Raw genomic sequence first — 22,878 nt, 5'->3', positions numbered from 1 at the left:
GTCCTTCATACTTGGGCAAACTTGGCCAGTACCGTTGCCATTGTCTCCTGGGAGTGGTGGTAGGCTCCCATGATGTTGGAGAGCGCCTTGTGATGTGTGGGTTCCCTGGGCCTGTCCGCCCCCTGTCGCACAGCAGCCCTCCCAGTTCCCCTGTGTTCCTGGGCCTCCGTCCCCTGGACCGTGTGCCCACTACCACTGCCCCCAGGTCCCTGTTGTTGTTGGGGTGGTGGGTTAGCCTGGGTTCCCTGTAGTGGTGGACACACTGCTGATTGACCTGTCCTGGGGACGGAGGTATGGGCCCGCTGGGTGGGTGCTGTGCTGGTGTTTCCAGAGGGGGGAATCTCTGTGGTGGCCTGTGACTGGGTGAATGGAACCAACTGTCCCGAGGTCCCCGATGAGCCGGGCTGGTCATCTAGATCCAGTTGGACAGAGGTGCTGTCATCACTGTGGGCCTCTTCTGTTGGTGGTGTGGACATGTGTGGACCCTCCTGTCCAGTGACGTTGGGTAGGAGTCCTGCAGGGGTATAAAAGGATGTTTATTACATCTGTGTGTGCCATGGTGTGCAATGGGTGGGTGACCGTGTAGCCCAGTGCTTGCATTCCTGTGTGGGACCTTGTGTGATGATGGTTTAGGGGGGTGTATGGGTATGTGCAGGGGCCATGCATTGGTGATGGGTGTCCATGCTTTGTTGTTGCATGCAGGGCTTGGTGTTAGGATGTGTGGTTTGTGATGTTGGGACATTTGTGAGGAGTTAGAGTGATGGGGGTGAGGGTGAGGGTTGGGGTATGTGCTGGCATGCAGGTAGAGTGGGGGATGTAATAGTTAAGATTTGACTTACCAGAGTCCATTCCTCCAGCTACTCCTGCGAGGCCCTCAGGATGCAGAATCGGCAAGACCTGCTCCTTCCATTTTGTTAGTTGTGGGGGAGGAGGTGGGGGTCCGCCGCCAGTCTGCTGAACCTCAAGGTGGTGTCTTGAGACCACGGAATGCACCTTCCCCCGTAGGTCGTTCCACCTCTTCCTGATGTCCTCCCGATTTCTTGGGTGCTGTCCCACTGCGTTGACCCTGTTCACTATTCTTCGCCATAGCTCCATGTTCCTTGCAATTGAGGTGTGCTGCACCTGTGCTCCGAATAGCTGTGGCTCTACCCGCACTATTTCCTCCACCATGACCCTGAGCTCCTCCTCCGAGAACCTGGGGTGTCTTTGCCGTGCCATGGGGTGGTGTAGGTGATGTGTGGGGTGGTGTGTGGGGTGATAAGTGTGCTGATATGTAGTGGTGTGTAGTGTGAGGTGCGTGGAAGTTCTGTGGGTGATGGTGTTGTGTGCCTGTGGATGCTAGAATTGTTGATGGTGGTGTCTCTCTCTGGCCTTCATTCGTGATTTTTGGTTGTAGAGGTTTGTGGGTGATGTGGGTGAATGTTTTATATTGTATTGGGTGAGTAGGAGTGGTGTGTGTATGTGTATCAGGTGTGTGTATTTCGAATTGTCCAATGTGGTAGTGTTTTGTAAGAGAGTGTGTATTTTTAGCGCGACAGTGTGTACCGCCAATGGAATACCACGGTTGGAAGACCGCTGTGTGGATTCGTGTGTCGTGATAGTGTGGCATATTTCTGTTGGCATGACGGTGGAGGTTTTGTTTTCGCCAGTTTATCACTGACCTTTGGTGTGGCGGACTTGTGTGGGTGTCTGAATTTTGGCGGATTCTGTGCTGTGGGTCATAATAGCTGTGGCAGATTTCCGCGGCCGCGGTGGTGTGTTGGCGGTCTTCTGCACGGCGGTAAGCAGCTTTTACCGCCAATGTTGTAATGACCCACTAAATGTCTATGTATATTCAATTCTATTGCAAACGTAATACAAGCAAGGTTTTCGCAGTTCTGCTAAAGCTACTGAATACTAACAAAACATTTTAAGGACATTTTTACGTAAATTTGTTCGCACTCTTGGTGGGATGTTCTTGGATTTGATTTACATTTATGCATTTCATCATGCTCTGAGAGGCTCTGAGGTTTTAAAAATACTTCCAATCAAAAAAAGCATCCATAGTATGTAGGAAACTTCCAAACTGTGCAGAAACAGGCCAGTCTTGAATGCTATGTTACAAGGCTTAGTTTGTAGTGCTGTAACACTAGGTAAAAGTATACTAAACCCAAACAGAGCTTTTAGATGCAAAACTGAAAAATGTGAGCAACCATGTGATCTCCCTAAATGACAAATTAATATTGCTTTAATCTTGATCTTCCAGCATTTATCAAAGAAAGAACTGTGAAGCAGGTGCTGGAACTGGAACTCTGGAGCTTATAAATCCTAGCACCTCGACACTAAAGATCATGATTAAGTTCTATAGGAATGCCGGTGAAGCGATGGGATGAGCTGGTCTGACCTGAAGAGTGGATTCAGGATAACATATCACCTACAAAAATATTGAGATTCAAAAATATTGCAGAAAAAATATTGAGGACCAAATATATGTTAGACCTGTCAGCATTAAATGGTCTTTCTCCGAACCTTTTGCCAGCTTACCTCTTATTTGTGCTGTATCTTTTTGTTGCCCTTAGGACTCTGAGCACCTTACCAACTTGGACCAGTGCTAAACTACATATGTTTCTCTCCTAAATATGGTAACACTGGTGTATACACAATTGGAATATTTTGTTTACTTGTAAGCCTTTGTAAAGTGGTATACTATATACCCAAGGCCTGTAATCTTAATGCTACTAGTGGGTCTGCAGAATTGGTTGTGTCACCCAACCCAATAGCCTTTCAAACCTGTCTCAGGCCTTCCATTGCAGGGCCTGTGTGTGCAGTTTACTGCCATTCGACGTGGCATTTAATACTTCTTGCCAAGCCTTAAACTCCTCTTTTATTACACATAGGCCACCCCAACATAAGCTGTAGGTAACCCTAAGGGCAGGTTGCTTTGTAAGTAAAAGGTAGGACATGTACTTTTAATTTGTACATGTCTTGGTAGTGACAAACAGCTAAATTCACTTTTCACTACTGTGATGCCTACTCCACTCATAGGCTAGCTTTAGGAATTTCTTAATACACTTTTAAGTTGTAATTCCTGATTATCTTTTTGTTGGCCTTAGGACTCTGAGCCCTTTACCACTACGGACCAGTTATAATATGCATGTGCTTCTCCTCTAAACATGGTAACATTGGTGGATACACAATTGACATATGTAGTTTACTTGTAAGTCCCTTGAAAAGTGGTATACTTTATACCCAGAGCCTGTAATCTAAATGCTACTAGTGGGCCTGCAGCACTGGTTGTGCTCCCCCACATCACTAACCTTTCAAACCTGTCTCAAGCCTGTCATTGCAGGGCCCGTGTATGCAGTTTACTGCCACTTCGACTTGGCATTTAAAACTACTTGCCAAGCCTTAAACTTTCCTTTTATCACACATATGTCACCCCTAAGCTAGGCTTTGACTAGCCCTAAGGTTAGGGTGCTGTGTAAATGAAAGGTAGGACGTGTACCTTTAAGTTTTAAGTTTTATATGTCCTAATAGTGACAAGCAGCTAAATTCGTTTTTCACCACTGTGATGCTACTGTGATGCCTACTCCTCCCAGAATCCTGATTAGAAAGGAGTAGCTGCATCATATTTCATATCTTTGGGATGGTAATGATAATTCCTCTTTAATGATAAAGTGGGATTTAACATTAATATTTTAGAAATGCCACTTTTAGAAAGTGGGCATTTCTCTGCTCTTACTGGTCTGTCTCCAATACACGTCTGGAGTGGGGGATAGCTACACTTTGTTCATTCCCTGTAGACAGCCAAAACGAAGGAAGCATGGGTGTGATAGGGAACTCATCTGCATTCTGATTGCTCTTCCTGGGAAGAAAGAGGGAGGGGGAGCTGACACACCTGGATAGTCAGTGTCCTCTGTCCCACACAAAGGGCTGATTTCCCACTACTCATATTGTGGCCCCAGGGCTGAGGAAAAAAGGATCCTTGTGCACTTCAAAGACACTTCTTTGAAGTCACACCGAATTCAAAGGCACTTGTGTATAAGCACTGGGCCTCTGACCCTACCAAGACAGTACACTACTGGAACTCTGCCAGGAGTAAGGACTACTGTGCTACAAGGATTGCCACTCTGCTGGACTGCTGCCGTGGAAGGACCACTTTCTGCTTTCATGAGCTACCCTGTTACCTGCTGATCTCTGCCCTGCTAAAGCAAAGCAAAACACAAATGATGGACGGAATGCAGAACCAATAAAACATTCACCCCCAGTCACACATCTGGGTTTAATCCATCATTCTTTTGCTCACCATGCCACCCCAGTTTAGACCCAGCCATTTACAAATCAGTCTTGACCCTGTTCCTCATGGGAAAAGTCCAGACCGAACTGGCAGGCCAGGTCCTCCCTGGACCAGAAACAAGCATCCTGGGACCGGTTTCAGGGTTTCACCCTTCATCAGCCAGGATAGCTTGAATCCAGTGGCATAGTGAGCCCGGGACCCACGTCTGGGCATACCTGGCGCACTTATGGCAGCAAAAGCAAAGCAAAACACAAATGATGGACGGAGTGCAGAACCAATCAAACATTCACCCCCAGCCACAGATCTGGGTTTAATCCATCATTCTTTTGCTCACCATGCCACCCCAGTTTAGACCCAGCCATATGCAAATCAGTCTTGGCCCTGTTCCTCATGGGAACAGTCCAGCCTGACCTGCCAGGCCAGGTCCTCCCTGGACCGGAAACAAGCATCCTGGGACCGGTTTCAGGGTTTCACCCTTGATCAGCTTGGCTAGCTTGAATCCAGTGGCATAGTGACCCCGGGACCTACGTGTGGGCATACCCGGCGCACTTATGGCAGCAAAAGCAAAGCAAAACACAAATGATGGATGGAATGCAGAACCAATCAAACATTCACCCCAGTCACAGATCTGGGTTTAATCCATCATTCTTTTGCTCACCATGCCACCCCAGTTTAGACCCAGCCATTTACAAATCAGTCTTGACCCTGTTCCTCATGGGAACAGTCCAGACCGAACTGGCAGGCCAGGTCCTCCCTGGACCAGAAACAAGCATCCTGGGACCGGTTTCAGGGTTTCACCCTTCATCAGCCAGGATAGCTTGAATCCAGTGGCATAGTGAGCCCGGGACCCACGTCTGGGCATACCCGGAGCACTTATGGCAGCAAAAGCAGAGCAAAACACAAATGATGGACGGAATGCGGAACCAATCAAACATTCAACCCGAGTCACAGATCTGGGTTTAATCCATTATTCTTTTGCTCACCATGCCACCCCAGTTTAGACCCAGCCATATGCAAATCAGTCTTGACCCTGTTCCTCATCGGAACAGTCCAGCCCGAACTGCCAGGCCAGGTCCTCCCTGGACCGGAAACAAGCATCCTGGGACCGGTTTCAGGGTTTCCACCTTCATCAGCCAGGCTAGCTTGAATCCAGTGGCATAGTTAGCCCGGGACCCACGTCTGGGCATACCAGGCGCCCTTATGGCAGCAAAAGTAAAGCAAAACACAAATGATGGAAGGAATGCGGAACCAATCAAACATTCACCACCAGTCACAGATCTGGGTTTAATCCATCATTCTTTTGCTCTGCCCTGCTAAGGTCAAGACCCATCTCACCTGAACCCAGAGTGACTCCATGGGCTTGCTGGCTTGTTCTTCTGCAGTCTCAGGGATGTGAAAGACTGCCTACACCCTGAAAGCAGCACCTGGACTCTGTCGGCTGTGAGTTCTGCTCCGCCAAGTCATGCCAATCAGTCCTGGGCCCTTCGAAGTGAGTATCTGTCCTGCAACTCAAGGAAACCAATGCATTGACCATGTTGCACCAATCAGCGCTGGAGCATTTCTACTCGGCATTGATGAATCGCCACTGCTGCTCGAGCCGCGGATACCGCATCTCTGACTTCACAATAAATCGTCCCCGGACTCTGAAACATCTTCGACTCTGTGGCTCAGCACTGATGCATTCCTTCATGCTGAAAGGAGCCCAGCAGCTCGACAACAATGCATGGCCTTGATGCCCATTGCTGCTTGACTTCTGCACTTTCTCAACACTGTACAGCTCGGAAACAACGCATATCCTACACTTCCATGATCAACAACAACTCCTCTCTTCCTAAGCTTCATGTATCAAGTTCTGAACATCAAGGTACTTTATCAGTGGGCTCTCCATCGCGGTCGGCTTGAACTTTGGATTTACCCCGGTCTAATGTGACCTCGGGTAACCCATATGCGCTTTTTACTTGTAAGCACTATGTTGTAAGTTAGTAGTAATATTATAAGGTAGCAACTTGTAATTACATATAGTCAGATTTTGCTAGATTAGAGGTTAGGACATAATTAAATATAAGTAGTACGTTCCCCCCTCACCTTCCCTTTAGAATGGAATGTTCTGACTGTTAGGTAGAAGAGTTCACAATAGAATGTTGGGAGAGAGAGCTGAGAGAAGAGGAGATGTGAAGAGCTGATGAGGAGAAGTGGAGATGAGAATAAAGTGTGATTCTAAAGAACCATTGATTTCTCTTCATTATAACACACTACTTTTTGATTTATTCTTTAAAAATTCATATCTTGATTTCTACTGATTCGATTTGTGTTATTTTGGTCTTGATTTACTCATAAAGTTATTGTATCTGTTTTCTATCTTGTGTGGAGTCTTTCTGTGGTGTGTTCAATGTGTTACTTTGTGTGTGTCTGTTGTACAAATACTTTACATATTGCCTCTTTAGGGTAGCCTGACTGCTGTGTACCAAGCTACCAGGGGATGAGCACAGGTTATCTCTATGTGAATATCTAGCTTACCCTGACTAGAGTGGTGGTTCCTCATTGCACAGGGTGTATACCCTGACAACAAGAAACCCCAGTTCTCGCAGGTACATGAATATTAACTACAAAAATATTGTGGACCGAAATATCAACTTTACTCAGAATAGTATTGTATTTAAATTAATGCAACTTAAAACAATACATTCATATTTTCTTCTTAAAAAGTTATAACTATGTAAATATATCTAATATAAAACATGTAAACATGAATTTAATAACTTAAAATATCACACAAATACTTGTGAATGCAAAATAACTTCACAAAAAAATCAAATAAACTGTGTTCATTGAGTAAAATCTAAAATACAGTTTTATACCAATAAATATGATTATTAATTAACATATCATTAATTTATCAAACCATTAAAATACATTTCATAAATATGTTTCTAAAACTAACATTTGCCAAATAATATATTACACAAGAAAACACAATGAAAAATGTAAAGAAATATATTTATTTTATGTACATTTTTAAATTAGTACCCTAAGTATGTCTAATGCAAAAGCAAAGGATAAAATAAAAAAATAGCAGCCTAACTCCAAACTAAAATTATTTAAAAAATTAGCAAATAAAAATAATTAAAATAGACAAGGATCCTGAGAAAACCTCAGGGACAAGATGGAGGCGCAGCACTATTTGTGTGCATAGATTTTTCCTGGGCGGATCCGGCCGAGATGTATTGATGGCGTTTTCAGGGTGCCGGAGACCAGACGGATACTCAGCACTCTTATGTATCTAGCTGCGAATGCGGGGGTCTCCTCTTGCGGTGCATGGATCTCGTCCACATTTGGCCAGCTGCACAAGACACAAGACTGTGGCGGGCAGCAGGGGTTGCGACTTCCCTGATGATTGTTTATCTGAACAGTGCAGATTGGGCAGAGCCATTCTGGTGGTGTGTGGAAGGATGCGTGGGATCTCCTGCAGCTCTGGACCGGCCAGATCGAGAGTAGTGAGCAGCGGGTATTTTCCCTATGGTGGGTGAGGGGCAATGCCTGCACCCATGAGGCAGCTTTTCCATTCTGTAAGACTCAGGTCAAGCCAGGGACTTTTGTAACAGGGAGAAGCGTCATTGAAGTTCCTGTCAACTGTCTGTGTTTTTCTGCCTACGTTCTACTGTCGAGTGGCTGCAGTGTAGCTGGGGTGGGAGACTTTCAACTGTTTGGCTGAATCTCTGGCTTAGTGTGTTTTTGCGGTCACCCTTCTGCCTCACAGCACTAAGGATGCCTTCAAAATCAGTTGTTGGGGGGGCTCCCCCCACCCATCTGAATACTAACAGCACACATATCATGGGGAAAAAGATCCTGCAGCGAGGCAAACCAAGTGCCATCCAGATTAGCAGCCGGGGAGATACTGTCATAGTACCAACTACAAAATAAGTGGTATCAGTGTTGCTCCTGAGACCCACCACCAAGAATGGTAAATTCCAAAGTCTGGATAAAGTCTCTGAAGGCATCTCAAGCCAAGTGGTTGTGGTGGCAGGTCCTTCATCTGCACCAACCATCGTATCATCCTCCCAGTTGACCCTGGATCAATATATCTTTCCTCTTCAGTCAGGGGGTCATACACTTTTAGGGAGATGAATATCGCGCACCTATGGGCAGCCACCTGAGGCCATTACTGGTGCAGTCATTGAGTCAGTCATTACCAGTTCGGGAGAACTGTTACTAGCAGGGAATGTACCGGCCACAGTCTCAACTGGATCCAATAGGTGTGAATCTCAGAGAATTATGTCTCCACAAATTCCAGTTGGGGCAGTAGAAGCAGAGTCAAGGCACCTTGGCCCAAGCAGCCTGATTGTAGAGCAACAAAGCCAGTGCAGTCACAGGTGCAGGTACATACCTGTTGGAGCCTCATGAGACCTTTTTTTCCTTATATGATTCTGGAAGCTTGTCAGGCTCTGATTCTGACTCAGAAGACCACAAAGTGGAGGGGATTGCGCAAACGGGCAGTCTAAAGGACTGATTTACAGCCAGAGCTAATGGCTCAGGGTGTCGCACGACTCCAAATGGTAGTGGACCGGAGATAGGGAATGCCTCCATCACAGCTTCCCACATTTAGGACCTGGTAACTCAAGTTTTTATACAGGGGGCTCTGGATCTTGTATTAGCACCACAAGATGATTTGCTGTGGGATCCTGGTAGCATCGAACTCACCTCAACAAGCTCTTCTCCCCTGATCCTAGATGTGGGCACTGTTCCATCAAAGTGCAGCAGTGGCCTCCTCTGTTGCCCCTGTCACTTCTTTCACCGAGTCGGACTATCCAACCTTAGTCGCTATTTACGAGCTCTTGCAACAACCTAGGGGAGGGTATCGTAAGGACTCACTCAAACTCAAAACTGCCCATTTAAAGACTCAAGGGTTTCTTGGGAAATTGGCTAGGAATTTGGACACTCTCAATTCCTGTCTTGGCAAAGCAGAAAAGGTGCAGCAGAGTCTTCAGACCACTGTAGGGGAAGTTCAAATGCAGTCTTCAGGGCAGGAATCTCAGCTGATCACGCTCTCATCAAGAGTTGAGGATAATGAGAACTGGTCCCGGCCGAACACCCTTAGGGTACTTGGTATTCTAGAGGGGGTCGAAGGGTGACCCCGTGGCTACATAGCTCGCCTCTTCAGGGAGTGTTTTCCTGCACCCAGGGACTGGGATAGGGACAGCATGATCCATAAAGCCAATTGATTCCTATTTCAGTTGGTCTTAGCAGGATACTGTTTGGATTCAGGTGATCGATGGATCATTGCAGGGGCTACTGGGGGAAACAATCGGCTTATGTTATTCATACTGTATGGTCCTCACGCGGATGACCTTGTAGTTTTTAATGCTCTTTTGTCTGAGCTGCATCAGTGGCCAGAACCTATGATAACATGTGTGGATTTCAGTGTTACTCTTCATCCACTATCTGACTCCTCTTACCTCAGGAGAAGGTTTACTGCTCCTAGTGGCACTATCGTTAGTGGGAAAAAATGCTCCAGGATGGCTCTACACCAAGTTATGGTTTCTTATGCTCTTGTTGATGTTTGGCAACACTCTCGGCCAGGGGGGTCTGGGCTTACCTATTATTTGGCTCTCTAAACTCATTCTCTCAGATAGATATGTTTCTTGCTAGCCACTCTCTGCTATCACATCTAAATATCTCCCTGAATATGTGGGTGATCTCTGACCATAACTCTCTCTCTTCCTTCATTTGGAAGGCTTTCCATTAACTCCTAAGCCCCATTCATGGACCTTTGATTGGAAGCTCTTTCTTGATGAAGCACTCATTCATCATGTGGACTTGGAGGTAAGGATTTTTTGGAGCAGAATCTTGGTTCAACATTTATTCTTTTGGTATGGGATACCCTTAAAGTTTTTGCATAGGCTATACTTTAAAATACTCCTCATTACCTGTGGATAGAGCTAGGTCAGACCGAAGGATGCATGCGGTCTTCACTTATTTCTCTAGAACACCTTCAGATATGCAGTGTAATATCTCAGGATAGGGTGACATTTACATTTCTGTTGGATCAATTTGCAGTCGCTCAAGCTTCCCTTTAGGAAGGATTACTTAATAACACAATCAAGAAGGGTTGGGCTAAGTAATTAACTACTTTCAAAATACCAAAGAAATGAGTTGAACACTTTCTTTCTTTCAGAGTCAAGGATAGGGCTAATGTTTGTATCATCCACACAATTATAAATGACAATGGGAAGTAAGTGACTGATCACAAACCATAGGTTTTATCAGAAGTTGTATAATAAAGAGGGGATGCATCCACAGATCGTATAGCTCAGTTTATACAGACATATCATCACAGGACGCTGTCTGATTTGCAGCAATCTAGGTTGTGTGGTCCAATCTACGCTTCTGAAGTTGAGACTGTGATTGGTCAGTTGTCAAGGGAGAAAGCCTGTGGCCACGTTCAAACCTCTCTTGACTTCACATGTGCTAGTGCCTGTCCTATGTGATCTTCTTAGTTATTTTGAGTCACTCGGCCTGGTTCCCAGGTCTTAGGCAGAGACTAATATTGCCATCTTTCCCAAGACATGGAAAGATTCTTTGTTGTTTGGTTCATACCATCCCATATCATTGATTAATGCAGACGCTAAGGTCTATACTCAAATCCTGGCCAACAGATTATCTGCGGTGATATCTAGTTTGGTAGATGAGAACCAGTATGAGTTTATTCCGGGGCGTGATACCCCTGCACATGTCAATACAGTAATTATAGCTCTTGAAGCGTGGTCAGCTGGTGGAAACTGGGTCGGAATTATAATGCTGGATGCAGACAAGGCATTCAACCGGGCTTCCAGGCCGTTTCTCTGGGGAACTATGAAGGCATCAGGATTTGGTCTGCGGTTTATTACCCTGGTTCAGCAAATATACCAGAGCCTTACCACCAGAGTTCTCTATTAGGGTAGTCCTACAGACTCTATTCTGATTAACCAGGTTATCCAGCAGGGGTGCCTGTTGTCACTCCAGCTCCTTGCAGTTTATATCGAACCCTACATTCAGCCCTTATAACATCTAAGGATATTCTTCCACTGCAAATCTACCAACTGGAGCTAGAAGTGCTAGCATATGCAGATGATCTTGCTATTTTGACCTCAGCTCCTGCTGCCTCTTTATCAGCAATTGAAACTATAGCAAGAGCATTCAGGTCTATATCAGGGTGCAAACTCAACCTTGGTAAGATACAGGTCCTGGCAAACACATTTCTTCTGGGACAAGATCAGCATTGGGTCCGCTCGGCTACATATTTATGGGTAGAAATATCTCTAAAAATGGAAGAGGTAATCAAGTCTAATTTCAGGAAACTCTTCACAAGGATGGTAGAGATTTTTACTACGTAGAACAGACTATAGATTGGGTTGATGGGAAGGTGCAATCTCATCAGCATGATCATATTGCCACTTATATCTTTTTCAAAGCATTACTCTTTACTTAATTAAAGTATTTTTCTGTCAGATCAAAGCCTTGTAGCAAAATTTTAAATGTGGGTATAAAAAGCCTAGATCTAGCATGCAACTTCTTCAGATGCCTCAGGAGAAGGGAGGTTTCTTGTTACCAGACCTACAGATTTACTATTTAGCCATGTTCATGGCATGTCTAGCCAATGTTTTGGGCAGCGAATCAGGAGAGTTAGGTTGTATGTTCCCAGAATATCTTCCCTGGGAGTGGATAGTGTTCCACCCAGTGATATCATGAATATGGTATATTTCAAAAGGACTCGCTTCAAGACCTTGCAGGCCTTTCATTCCATATGGGCATATCTCAAAACGAGAGTATAGGGCATCACTTTCTATAATACACATTCATAGTTAGGCTATAACCCTACTTTCCCTTGCAAGTTCATGAGAGTTTCATGGACTGCTGGGAGGCCGCTAGGCTTTTTACGTAGGGTCACTTTTATGAGGGTGATACTCTTCTCTCATATAAAATACTATGTCAAAGATTTTCTCGTCCCTGCTCTGGATTCTTCTGTTATCTTCAGGTCCGGCATAGGAGCTTGAAGTCCGAGAATGTAGACTGTTCTCCAAATACCTTCTTGAATTACCTGTGGCGTGGCCCACATAAGATGGGCATCAGTCTGGCATACAAAATGATATTATCTGCTGAGGTTGGGCGGCGGGCAGATCCTTTTGAACATGCTGCAGATAAGTAGAGCTGCCACCTTGGCGTGAAGTTACCCTTGAAGACGTAAGACTCTCAAACGTGTTTGTGCATACTGTCTTAAGTGTCTCTCAGGTTAAAACCCATCAGTTCATCTTCATTAATTATTTTCACTACAACCCCCTACCATCTATATATTATGAATCTTAGGCAGGACTCTAAATGCTTTCGATGCTGTGCAGATCAGTCGGATGCTGTCCACATCTTTGCCACCTGACCTACTATAGCTCATTACTGGAAGAGAGTTTTTGGGAAAATTAGTTGTTTCTGTTAGGCCATTCTGGTTTGGGACCCTAAACTAATCATTTTAAGTCATCGTATATACCGGGCCATCTGGGTAAGACCTATTTTTATGCAATTGCACTATTAATTTTGGCCTGTCATTGGCTACTTGCTCAAGCTCCTAACCCTACGCTTTGGTGCCATGTTTTTTAAATATGAGTCTCTGCTTAATGATAATGATGAACGAAGAACTAGGCTTGGGAAGATTTGGGATCCATTGAAGGAACTCTTGTCGGGCTCTCTGGTTGGTCATGACTATACACCATCATAGCAGACTTCCTCTCCCCCTTCCTTGGTGTCTGTCTTTTTTAAGTCTTGTTCCAGTCACACCCTGCATATGCTTTAATTTGTAGTTGTTCATCTTGGTGAATAATAATGGTATGTCATATCTTCTTCTGGATGTCTGTGCAATTACAATGTACTCCATATAAAAATTGTAAAAAAACAACTAAAATACACTACTGTAAATACAATCCTACAAATATTGTGCACAAACATTCAATGTCTGGGGCAGGGTCAAAGTTGCTATTCTAGTTCCAACCTAACAGACATTGGGGAAAATATACAAACAGGGTGGTAAATATTTTAGTCTAACTCCAGTCCACCAAACATTCGAGAAAATGCATACATTGGGTAAGAGGGTGGAGGATCAGATTTACTATTCGAACTCCAGTCTAATAAACATAAAGGAAAGTGTATATATTTGGTGTGTCACATATACTACACCCTAATAATATTGGACAGTGAAAAGCGCAATGGGGCTGTCCATGGGGGCCTCTGCACTGCCCATGCCAAGTGCATGAGCAGTGCAGTGGCCCCCGACTCCCCGTCTCCGCCAGCTTTTACATGGCAGAGAGTGGCGATCCCAACGGTCCGACCATGGTGCATTTGCCATGGTCATAATGTGGAGGCCGGACCGCCGCATTAGCGGTGGTCCTACCGCTAGACTTGTAATGAGGTCTTCTGTCTGGCTCATAGACAGCTTAGGGGGTCAATCTGACTCCCGCCGGCGGCGGTAACCGCACGCCCGGCGGGAGCCGCCGAATGACCGCACCGCGGTCAAATGACCGCGGCGGTCATTCTGAGTTTCCCGCTGGGCTGGCGGGCGACCGCCAGAAGGCCGCCCGCCCGCCCAGCGGGAAACCCCCTTCCACAAGGATGCTGGCTCCGAATGGAGCCGGCGGAGTGGAATGGGTGCGACGGGTGCAGTTGCACCCGTCACGATTTTCAGTGTCTACCATGCAGACACTGAAAATCTATTTGGGACCCTGTTAGGGGGCCCCTGCAGTGCCCATGCCAATGGCATGGGTACTGCAGGGGCCCCCAGGGGCCCCACGACACCCGTTCCCGCCAGCCAGGTTCTGGCGGTGAAAACCGCCAGAACCAGGCTGGCGGGAAGGGGGTCGGAATCCCCATGGCGGCGCTGCTTGCAGCGCCGCCGTGGAGGATTCCGTGGGGCAGCGGGAAACCGGCGGGACACCGCCGGTTTCCCGTTTCTGTCAGAATGCCCATGGAAGCACTGCCAGCCTGTTGGCGGTGCTTCCGCGGTCGTTGGCCCTGGCGGTCCATGACCGCTAGGGTCAGAATGACCCCCTTAGTGCCAAAGGACCCACTATGATAAAGGCAGTCTTGATCCCCTACTTCCCCAGTAGGGCTTTAAGATCCTCTACAGGCCGATTCTTGAGGGTACCTAGAATTCACAAGGCCAGATGGCGCAGTAGGTCCTTTTCATATCTCATTCCCAAACTTTGGAACCCACTCCTCATAGTATTAAGATGCCTAAACAATTAATCACAGTTCAGAAAAAGGCTAAAAGCATGGCTATATCCACATTCATAGCCCATGTGTTTCTCCACTTGTCCCAAAACAATGCTATGTCTTAGCCAGCGCTTGGAAGACTACTGGTACCATGCGCTTTAGAAATCCATATAGCATAGCATACCAAATATTTAAGCTAATATCTGGAAACAAGGTCAGTGCACTTCTCTAATATGTTTAAGGTTGATAGGTGAATGTTAATTCATGCTAAGTTTGCTTATATAATTTACCAAGCGTCAGAAAACAACTGCTGTTCACACTGAAATTTCATTACTTATCTAAAGGCATTTGATACTGACACAGCTTTTCATCACAATACTGCTGGAAACCCTGCCAGATTATGGATATGGACGCATCAAGTGTGTGTCCTGATAAATCTGCCACCATGAGCCAAGGGGTCAGTTGATGAAGATTTAAACAATATAAACAATAATTCAACAGGTTGTGAGATGGGCTGTTGAGGTCTGTGATCCTCCGGAGATGCCTGCCGCAAAGAGGATCCTGCCACAAAAAGGATCCTGCATCAGTGAGGGATAGTCTGGTATCTGTCTATTTGGATTTTCTGTGCCCACAAGCAATGATTTATTCTCAGGTATGGGTCTTCGAGAGAGATGTGGTGTGCAGGGAGCATGGGTCCTGGGACCTAATTGCTCTTGAGATAACTAGGAGTTCGCCAGGACCTCAAAATTGTCCTCAGGCTGATACCATGGGAATGGAAGAAGTCACTTTGGAATGATGGGTCAGGAGCTTCCTGGTGAATATTCAGGGAAAAATCCCAATTGTCCATTTGGGCCCTTGATCACTGGAAGGTGAAGTATCCTCCTCATGTCTTAGAGGATAGGGAAAGAACCCCCTAAATTGTGCCCCTTGGGAATAACATTCTATGAGATAAGGCTAGTTCTTTTACTATGGAGATAACAGTGCACTTCAGCTCTAATGGATCTGTGGAACTTGGTTAGAGGACATTGAGGACTTGTCACTTCCCTTTGTATTAAGACTCCAAGTCTGTTCTCTGTTTAGTTCCTTCCTCTCACTTTGCTTAATGTAGTTTTTACTTGCTCTGCTGAAAGACTACCCTGTCCCTGTGCTGTTGGCTGCCATTTGGCAATGTCAGCTTTATAATGCACTTTGTCAGACGGTTGTCCATGTTCACATCTTGACCAATTCAAATTGGTCTGACATTTGGCACTGTACTTTGGAGCCAATGAACAAGGTCGAAGATACACTTCTCCAGGACTGGGGAAAGACCTGTAGGTTTGAAAGAGCTAGTGTTTTGGTTGGCTCTAGCTTCCATGCCATGGGATAAATACTGCTTCTATTAATCCAGTAATATGTACATCATTTGGACATCAAGGTAATCTATAAGATTCAACCATTGAAGGGTTGTAGATTTTCTACTCCACATTACCTCTCGGAAGAATCCTTGTTTCTGTACATGCAGAGAGAATATGGGCTTACCTGCCTTGCAGGAAAGGAGCTCACTCAACTGGGGAATATGAGAAAAACTCCTCCTCTTGAGAAGATCTGCACAACGCCTATCTGACTGGAGAATCTGGTGGTTGCATCAAGGAAGTGAGACAGCCCAGGAGCAAGGGGATCGCTATGGCCCAGTTGGACTGGAGAGGAGCAAAGACGAATAAAAAATCATCACCCAACTTGTGACGATGCAAAGGTTCCTTTCCTTCATGTGAACTGTTGTGCCTGCACCATCTCTGGTTCTCAACTTACCTCTAGAGTGCTCTGCAATGATCCCTTTTCTTATGCAATACTGACTAGGTGGCTTTACCTTCAAACTCCAGATATGATTTTCAGAGATCTTGACAGAGGGTGTCATCTTGAATAAAGAACTGTTGGTTCCTTAAGACAACACAGGTTGTTTTTGTGGTTGAAATCTAACCCTAGAATCTCGTTCCCAAATGGTACTGTTGTAGTCTTTCGTCCATTGCATGCCCCCAGTCCGGTCCATGCTGTGGCCACTGGAATATATAGACCAAGATTGGTAATTTTAGAGATACTGTCTAATCACTGGTACCACTTAATAGTTAGAGTTGATGATTTGGTACCTCTGTCCCCTTCATAACATCTGAAAGCCAGCTGAGTTTTTATATGCTTTCACTGGGTGCTGCCTGTTTTCTGGCAACAGGACATCTGCTCACCATTGGAATGGACTTAGTTTTCTCTCTGATTTTACTAGGTAGAATCCCAGTTGTTTAGGTGGTTGAGATCTGGGTCCATAGGTTTTTTTAATATCTCTTTTGCTAGAAATGAATCGATTGCGGTTTCAGCCTACTGAGTTGTCCAGTTTTTCACTCAGAGAGACAGATCATACAAAGGTTTTTGATTTGTATTATTTTGTCTGGCACTTCTGTCCCATTGACTGAAAAATAAAATGTATATTTGTAAATTTATAAAAAAAGACCTGATAACTCTTAAAGTCACCTGAGACAACCTGAGTCTAGCCCCATTAGAAAAAAAAAACTTGCCATAGTGCTTAGTGCCTAAAAACTACAGAAATGTTTGGAGTGGCATCTAAGCATCAGAATACTCTAGCAGGTCTTGTTTTCTTTGTGTATCACACTTCCTTGTTTACATAGCTTTAAATAAAAGTCCTTTAGTCAAAGTTATACCACTGGATGAAATCCACCTTCATTGAGTGGTATTTGCTGTATTATACTATATTTGAGTTTCTCGCTAGAGTAAGCTTTGAAAGGCAAGATCCTGTTATCCAATGAGAGTATATTGATATTGGGGGTACTGGAACATTTAAAAAAATATATATATTTATTGATGAGTTTTGATCGTACAACAACAAAAAAAAAGGCTCCTCTTCCATAACAACATTAGCACCCAAGAAACCCCGACTCAAGTGTGACAAAATTCGGCAATGTTACAAACAAAATAGACCGCAATGAGCAAAATTTAGGGGTCACGAACAATAGCTGTCGGCATTCGAGGAGCAAAGAACAAGTACAACCAACATAAATATAGCAAGGCGGCCGGAACAGGCAAGTCGGCACTGGCAAACATCCCACAGCTCCCATCTTCTCACAGGTAGGGCGACACAAACCATTCCCCAAATGCATGCCAATTGAATCTAGCATATATCACTCAATAAGCAAACTCCAAATAGGTATGCAGAGGTGCCCAAATATCTCGTGGCCTAGAACCCTCAGGCGCCAACTCCCAGAAGGTCTCCAACTGTTCTCGACAAAAAGCAGCATCATGCAACCAATCAGAGAACTGTGGCCGACCGCGTTCCCAGCAAATCGCGACTCTGCGCTTTGCCAAAAGCAGCAACATGCCCACCAATTTCCTCTGAGCCAGCGGAACGGTATCCACACTGCCCAGCAGCACCAGCACAGGAGAGGGAACCAGCTCAAGCCCAGTCATCTCCCCAATCACATGCATGACCTACAGCCAGAAATCATGCACCTCCCCACATTGCCACGCCAGGTGGAAAAAGTCAGCATCCGGAGCGTGACATCGTTCACAAGAAGCATCCGCCTGCAGCCCCATAACACACAGGCTGCGAGGATTGTAATAGAGACGCTGCAGAAACTTAAAGTAAATGAGTCGCAGCCGATAGTTTGGCGATAGTGCCCTCATCTGCGCACAACACTTCTTCCATGTCTCATCAGAGATTGCTGCACCCACATCCGCCTCCCATTTTAACTTAGCGAGCCCACCCCCTTGGTCCTGCATGCAACCATATAACTTGGTGATTAGCTTCCTCGGCGTCTGTGCACTCCATACTACCTCCAGTGCTCGACACGTCACCGGAGACTCCGGAAGACCAGAGTATCGCGCTTGGAGCATCGCACACACACGCAGCACATATAGCCGGTGCAGCGCACTATCAGAACCATCTCTCAGTGCCACCTCCGGGGAGATCAGCCGCCCATCCACAAACCAGTCCCCCAAAAGAGACAAGTCAAGGGTACTGGAACATTTTTGGCAGACAATAGTACAACTTCCCAAGAAAAGGCTTCACAGTGTGCGTTAGGTTTTCTAGGTTACAAACCAGAGAACTACAAGGTGTGAATCAGTAATTTGACAACGTTTGAATCGATTGATCAGTATGTTTTTTTGCCAAGCTGTCCTAGTGATTTTGAATGTTGTGCTTAGGGGCTTTCCAAATTGATTTCAAAAGGTTAAAAGAAAGGGCCCAGGGCAGTGTGACGATATTAGGGAACACAATAATAAAAAACTATTTGAAAACCAATAGGTCTGGCTTTAATGTTGTAACGCATGGAGGCTAAGCAAATTAAATCCAGACGGAGAAACAATCTGCACTCTATAGTGAAGTATCCTTCTATGTCAAATAAAGGTTGGCTGGTAAGGGAGCCCTCGTAGTAGTCCTGAATCATGACTATGACGTAGAAAAAAGTAATAATTAAAAAGAAGGTCCTCTCGTCGCCCAACCTTCTTTCGACAGGGAAACTTAAAGAGGGCCATACTGAGGGCAAAAAAGAAAAAAACAATATCAGGTACAAGTGGCACTTATGAGAGGTCACTGCAATGAAAATGGGAACAAGGAGTCCACAATGGAAGAAAGGAGGAAAGGAAGGAGGAAGAGGAGGGAGGAGGGCTAAGGTAAAGAGCAGAGCTCAATGGGAGGAAGGAGAGACAGGAAGAAAGAATGAGAGGATCGTGGGTGAGTAGAACAAGGTGTGCACAGCAGGGGCGGCCCCTCTATTTGAGCGGAGGAGCGTCGCCCACCAAAAAAAATGACCCCCCCCATAATGGAAAAATAAAATGGTAATAAACTTTGTATTTTACCATTTTATTTTTCAGTGCCCCATCCTGAATCGAGTGTCAGGACGGGGCGGGCAATTGCTGCTGTGTGGAAGCAGGGAGCTGTGCATTTGTTTAAAGTGAGCATGTCCCTTTGGCCGGCCGTCTTGCGACGGCCAGCCAGACAAGCGCACTTAAAACTTCTCTAACCTCGCTGTATTAAGGCAGCTGGGTTAGAGAAGGCACGGGCCTCCAGCGCTCTGGTGAGCGCTGAGAGAGCCTAGTCCTACCAATCCTGACGCTGCTTTCATGCTGGTTACCAGCATGAAAGCAGCATCATGATTGGTTAGTGGTGTTTCCTGGTCCCATGCGTTGAAGCTTCCAGGAGCATGAGGACGCTGCGAGCAAGACATCTGAAGGTAAGTGCCTTTTTCTGTCTTTTTTAAAAAAAATTTATTACTGTGTCTCCCCCCCAGCCCCTCCCGTAAACATAAGCCAGCTGCCACTGGTGCACAGGGGAAGGTGGTAGAGGCGCCCAGGAGTAACAAGAGAGGGTGACAGGCATGAGGAACAAGGCACAAACAGGGAGAAGAAGGGAGGAAAGAAAGGCAGGCAGGAAAATGTGATACACATAGGAGAGGTAAAGGAGTCCAGTAGAAGCAGACAGACATCTTGTAAAGTAGTTCCTCATGCATTTCAATGTAAGTACTGCTTTGGAGGAGGAAAAGTAGATCCTAACAGCCAATAGCATCAGGTGAGAGTGAACTAGTGATCTAGGCCAGTGATTCCCAACCTTTTTGACTTATGTCGACCCCCAGCTTATCAATACTGGAACCCAGGTACCCCCACTGAATCATTATTGAAATCCGGGTACCCCCACTGAGTCATTATTGAAAGCTGGGGGCTCAATCTGTTGAAATTATTAAATTTTTTAAGCAGTCGAGGACACTCTGAGGAGGCTTCACGTACTCCTAGGGTCCCCGGACCACAGGTTGGGAACCACTGATCTAGGCTAAGCTTAGATCTGAATGACAGCGTCTACACCTCAGGGAGGCTGGTTAAAAAAGACTTAGGCCTATATTTATACTTTTTTGCGGCACATTTGTTGCATTTTTTGACGCAAAAGTGGTGCAAACTTACAAAATACAATTATATTTTGTAAGTTTGCGCCGCTTTTGTGTCAAAAAATGACGCAAATGCGTCGCAAAAAACGTATAAATATGGGCCTAAGTGGTTGAAGGGGCAGGGCTAAAGGTCACTCTAAGTATATTGTAAACAGAAGGTTTGTTTGACAGCTGTGCTCAGGTCGGAGTTCCCTTTTATGCTCATTAGTGAATTTGACTGATCTAACCTGCGGCAGTGTCAGCTTTCTTTGCAGCACAACCACTGTACCACTTCTTGTTATATGCAAAGACTAGGCCAGCAACCACGGCAGCAAGAACTACAACGGCAACAACGATGGAGGCAGCAAGCACCGTCACACGGGTCCCAGGACCTGTGAACAACCAAAGAGCATAAGGAACAGTTAATGACAGTCTTCAGGGTGAATGAGTGCATGTACGATTGAGTAAACCATTGTAAGACTTTTAACCCCCTACATAAATGGATGGGCCACTCAGTAAATTCATGAGGAAGTGCATCTGTGACCAAACGTTGGAGTAACTGGATGAATGTTGGAGTGAATGTATTAGGGAGAGGATGTCTGATGGAGAAGAAAGACTTCAGTTAAATGTGACAGGTGTCTATTATTAAAAGTGCAGGTAAGTCAAGGAGTGAATATAAGACAATTGACCCTCATTCTTCAGGGATGCCAAGTAAGACTGCATCAGCCTGTCTTGAGGAAGAAGAGACTAGCCTCAAACCAGGATATGAGTCACACTTTTCCTGACTAGCCCGATGTCTCCATAGGTGCCTTCTGATTGTCATGTTAAACGTTTTGTGTCGCCAGACCTACTGGTATTATGTGGCAGAAAAGCATCAAAATGATGCAGCAGGTTTGACTAAATTATGCAGCAAAAAAGACAAGTTATGCGGCATAATGTATTACGTTATTACTTGATTGTTGTGTCATTTTGACACATGGTAATACTGTATCGGCAAAGATTCCACCTCATTACTACCGGTTTGACAACTAAATACTGAAATAAGCAACTGATAAAATCACCATTTAACCTATGCAAAGGATCTTTCACTGCATGCAAACACGTCACTGCGTATTAAGTAACTTTAGATGTGCTTGCCGAGGAAAACATTTTTTGCTTGTAAAAATGTGCAGATTGTCCAGAAGATGATGGATTATGTGGCGAATGTGGTAAATTAGATATAATGCAAAAAAAGCTGCAGCTGCAAAGTCGCATAATTTCAGTTGGCCTTTGTATAGCAGAGCGTTCCTCACTTTCAGGGACTATTGGTGTATAGAAAGATTCAGTTCACAGACTATTGTCAGCTGGATGTTATATTTCTCACTTATGAATGTCAGGTCTTGCCCTCTTCCGCCAACAACCCTGTACGGGAAATCAGTGAGTCCTGTGTTTCAGTCTTGGTAAGCAAGTCAGTGTCTTCCTCTTTCCTTGTATTTGTCAGTTTCTCCTAGTGCGGGTGTCAGTTTTTTCTAGTCAGAATTTTCCTGGCCCAGCGCATGTCTGTGTTTCATTAGTCTCTGAAGCATATCTGTGTCTACCTATTCCATTGTCTATGTTCACGTCAGGAATTTGAGTTATTGGAAGCTGCTGATTCATTAATTAGAGGGAATGAGGTTCGTGGCTAGTGTTGCCGTGGTTAGGTGATTCCAGCTGGCATTTGTGGGGTGGCTTGCCTCTATGTCATACTACCATAATGCCATCTGTTAGGCCTGTCAGCCTTCTGGTGGTCTTCCTCTAAATATTTTGCCTGCTTACCTCCCCTTTTTGCTGGAGTTTTGCTTCCTTTGTCCTTAGGACTCTGTGCACTTTACCACTGCCAACCAGTGCTAAAGTGCTTGTACTCACTCGCCTAAACATGATTGATTGTCAAGCACCTGCCTGGCATATTTCATTTACTTGAAAGTCTCTTGTAGAGTGATGCACCATAAACCTAGAGCCTGTAAATTAAATGGCACGTGTGGACCTGCAGCACTTATTGTGCCACCCACCTAAAGAGTACTCTAAAATGTTGCAGCCTGAATTGAGTATCACACTGCTATGTCGACTTGGCATTTAAAACTCCTTGCCAAGCATTAAACTCCCCTTTTATTACATATAAGTCAACTCTGACGTAGGCCCTAGGTAGCCCATAGGGAAAGGTGCTGTGTAATTAAAAGGTTGGGCATGTATCTTTTAGTTTTACCTATCCTGGTAGTAAAAAACTCCCAAATAGGATTTTCACAAATGTGAGGCCTACCCCTCCCATAGGATAACATTGGGGATTCCTTATTACATTTAGGCCCTCATTCTGACCTTGGCGGTCTTTTCGCGAGACCGCCGAGTTACCGCCGCGGTGAAGACCGCCGACCGCGGCGGTATGCCGCTGTGCGCATTCCGACCGCTGGGAGCGTTCCGCCGGGAAACCGCCAGCAGCCACACTGGCGGTCGCCGGAAAAG

At 45.4% G+C, this 22,878-nt stretch overlaps 1 protein-coding gene across 1 annotated transcript in view; it reads right to left on the bottom strand.

Annotated features, from left to right (window-relative positions):
• LOC138247042 (uncharacterized) overlaps positions 1 to 22,878 on the bottom strand; it is a 120,865-nt gene that overhangs the window by 18,848 nt on the left and 79,139 nt on the right. Inside the window, exon 5 of the mRNA XM_069201792.1 lies at positions 20,652 to 20,795. Within this exon, the coding sequence (XP_069057893.1) occupies positions 20,652 to 20,795 (144 nt within the window). The remainder of the gene's footprint in view (positions 1 to 20,651; positions 20,796 to 22,878) is intronic.

Source organism: Pleurodeles waltl, chromosome 7 (genome assembly GCF_031143425.1).
Source record: "Pleurodeles waltl isolate 20211129_DDA chromosome 7, aPleWal1.hap1.20221129, whole genome shotgun sequence".
NCBI lineage: Eukaryota > Metazoa > Chordata > Amphibia > Caudata > Salamandridae > Pleurodeles > Pleurodeles waltl.
The sequence above is the reverse complement of the archived record's forward strand: the minus strand, read 5'-3'. Positions and strand labels throughout refer to the sequence as shown.